This window comes from Miscanthus floridulus, chromosome 3 (genome assembly GCF_019320115.1).
Source record: "Miscanthus floridulus cultivar M001 chromosome 3, ASM1932011v1, whole genome shotgun sequence".
In the NCBI taxonomy this organism is placed as follows: Eukaryota; Viridiplantae; Streptophyta; class Magnoliopsida; order Poales; family Poaceae; genus Miscanthus; species Miscanthus floridulus.
The window spans coordinates 13,507,810-13,509,826 of NC_089582.1; the positions used below are offsets into that span (position 1 = coordinate 13,507,810).

The 2,017-nt window shown below is 60.8% G+C and overlaps 1 protein-coding gene across 1 annotated transcript; it reads right to left on the reverse strand.

The window, feature by feature from the left end:
* Nucleotides 1–472: 472 nt before the first annotated feature.
* LOC136545028 (uncharacterized) lies at nt 473–1,657 on the reverse strand. Its single transcript, XM_066537083.1, has one exon. It carries the CDS (start codon nt 1,309–1,311, stop codon nt 631–633), a length of 681 nt encoding a protein of 226 aa, XP_066393180.1. The 5' UTR covers nt 1,312–1,657; the 3' UTR covers nt 473–630.
* Nucleotides 1,658–2,017: the final 360 nt, after the last annotated feature.

The window sequence follows — 2,017 nt, forward strand, 5'->3', positions numbered from 1 at the left end:
GTCCCCATTTGACCGTCGTTTTGGCATCTTAGGAGGTACGGCTGAATCTACGTGAACATGGACACTTTGTCTGTCCAGATGCATGACAGGGGCTATGAATGTGGACATTAAAATCCACTGCCACAACGACAGTGAAAGAGGGACAGAGGGAGTACACCATACACAGTGACTCGTCACATTTCCACCCGGATAGCAAGGAGGACGAGAGATCGATCACTATCGCGGGTAGGTTCAACGAATCTAACGAGAAAACACCTACTAGCAGGCTAGCTTATGTCCTGTTTAGATTACACCCAAAAGCCAAAAATTTTCAAGATTTCTTGTCACATCAAATCTTACGGTACATGCATGGAGCATTAAATATAGATAAAAAGAATAACTAATTGTACAGTTTGCCCCTAATTGACGAGACGAATCTTTTAAGCCTAAATAGTCCATAATTGGACAATTTTTACCAAATACAAACAAAATGCTACAGTAGCCAAAAACAAAAAATTTTCGCATCTAAACGGAGCCTTAGCCGTGTTAATTTGGAGGACGCGAACTTTGGTTGACTTTGATGTGGCCAGCTAGCTGTACGTAGCCTGATTGGTCCCCAGTTACAAAGGGCGGTGGAGCTGCTGCAGTAGGCTACTGGCGCCGGAAGACGTGCTCCTCGCCGGTGCGGTGGTTGACGTGGCGGATCCACCGCCCACGTCCGCCGCTGGGCCTCCTGCTGTGCTGGTGCGTCGGCAGGCTGGGGCCCTTGCCGACCCCGACGTGCAGCACCTCGACGCCGCCGGCGCCGATGGGGAGGTAGGCGGCGCGCACGACCCGGGTGCCGGCCGCCATCCCCCACGGCGGCGCGGGGGCGCGACGCCGGACGCAGCCGATGCCGTGGCGCACCACGACCATGCCCCTGGGCCCCGGCCTCGCCGCCCTGAGCACGGCCGCCGCGTCCCGGCGCCGCGCGTCGAGCACGAGAAGGTCCACGGCCTCCAGGCGCGCCATGGCCGCCACTGTGGCGGAGGACGAGGAGCCAGAGTGGTCGGACTCTTCCGGAGAGACGTCGACGCGGGCGTAGCTGCCGCCCGTGCGTCGCGCGGCGGCGGCGAGCGAGAGGCTGGTGGCGGGCGGGCGGCGGCTGCTAGACGTCGACGGCGGGGTGGTGTCCGGGGCGTCGACGATGAGCTGGGCGTTCCAGCCGCCGGCCATGGCGGCGACGAGTTCGGCGAGCTCGGGCGAGCCGTCGGCGGAGGCGTCGTTGGCGATCGCACGGACGCCGTCGATGTAGGCCTTGGAGGCCGTGTCGGGGCACCACACCAGCTTCATCGTCCACCGTCTCTGCTGGCCTCTCGATCCTGCTGCAGCGCGTTCTCGCCCTTCCAGCACGCTCGGTGGACGATGGATGGATTGGTTAATTGGCGGCGAAGGAAGGAAGGAATGGAAGGGAAGGGAAGGGAAGGGGAGAAGAGAAGGAAGGGTTTATTCGGGCGTGGAGAAGGGGGCATAGAATTGAAAAGCGGAGTGACGGGCGATGGATGGAGAAGAAGTGAGCGGTGGTGGATAAGCGAGAGCGGATATATGCGATGCGCCCCGCCGATCTGTGGGCTGCGCTGCGGTGACGCCCCCGGCCGTTGACGAACGAGCGAGCGAGCATGGCGGCAACCGGCAACAAGACCCAGTGGACAGACAGGTACGGCCGCTTCAATTCAAGGCGGCACAACAAAAAGGAAAAGGAAGGGAAAAAGGACAGCACGGAGAGGCACAGGGTGTACTAGCAGTGGTGTAATCAATGTGGAAAGGGGTGCAGGGTGGGTCACGTCGCGGCGGCCGCCAGCCCGCCACTACCACGCACTGCAACCGGCCGGGGCGAGCAACGGACGGACGGACGGGAGGCGGCCGCTCGTGAGGGACGACCGACGGACGGGACGGGCGGACGGAGGGGTCCTCCATGTCACGTAACGTATCTTGACCGAACTAAAGGCTATCCTTGTCGGCTCGTGACACCCAATAACTGCCGGCCGGCCGCAAGTGC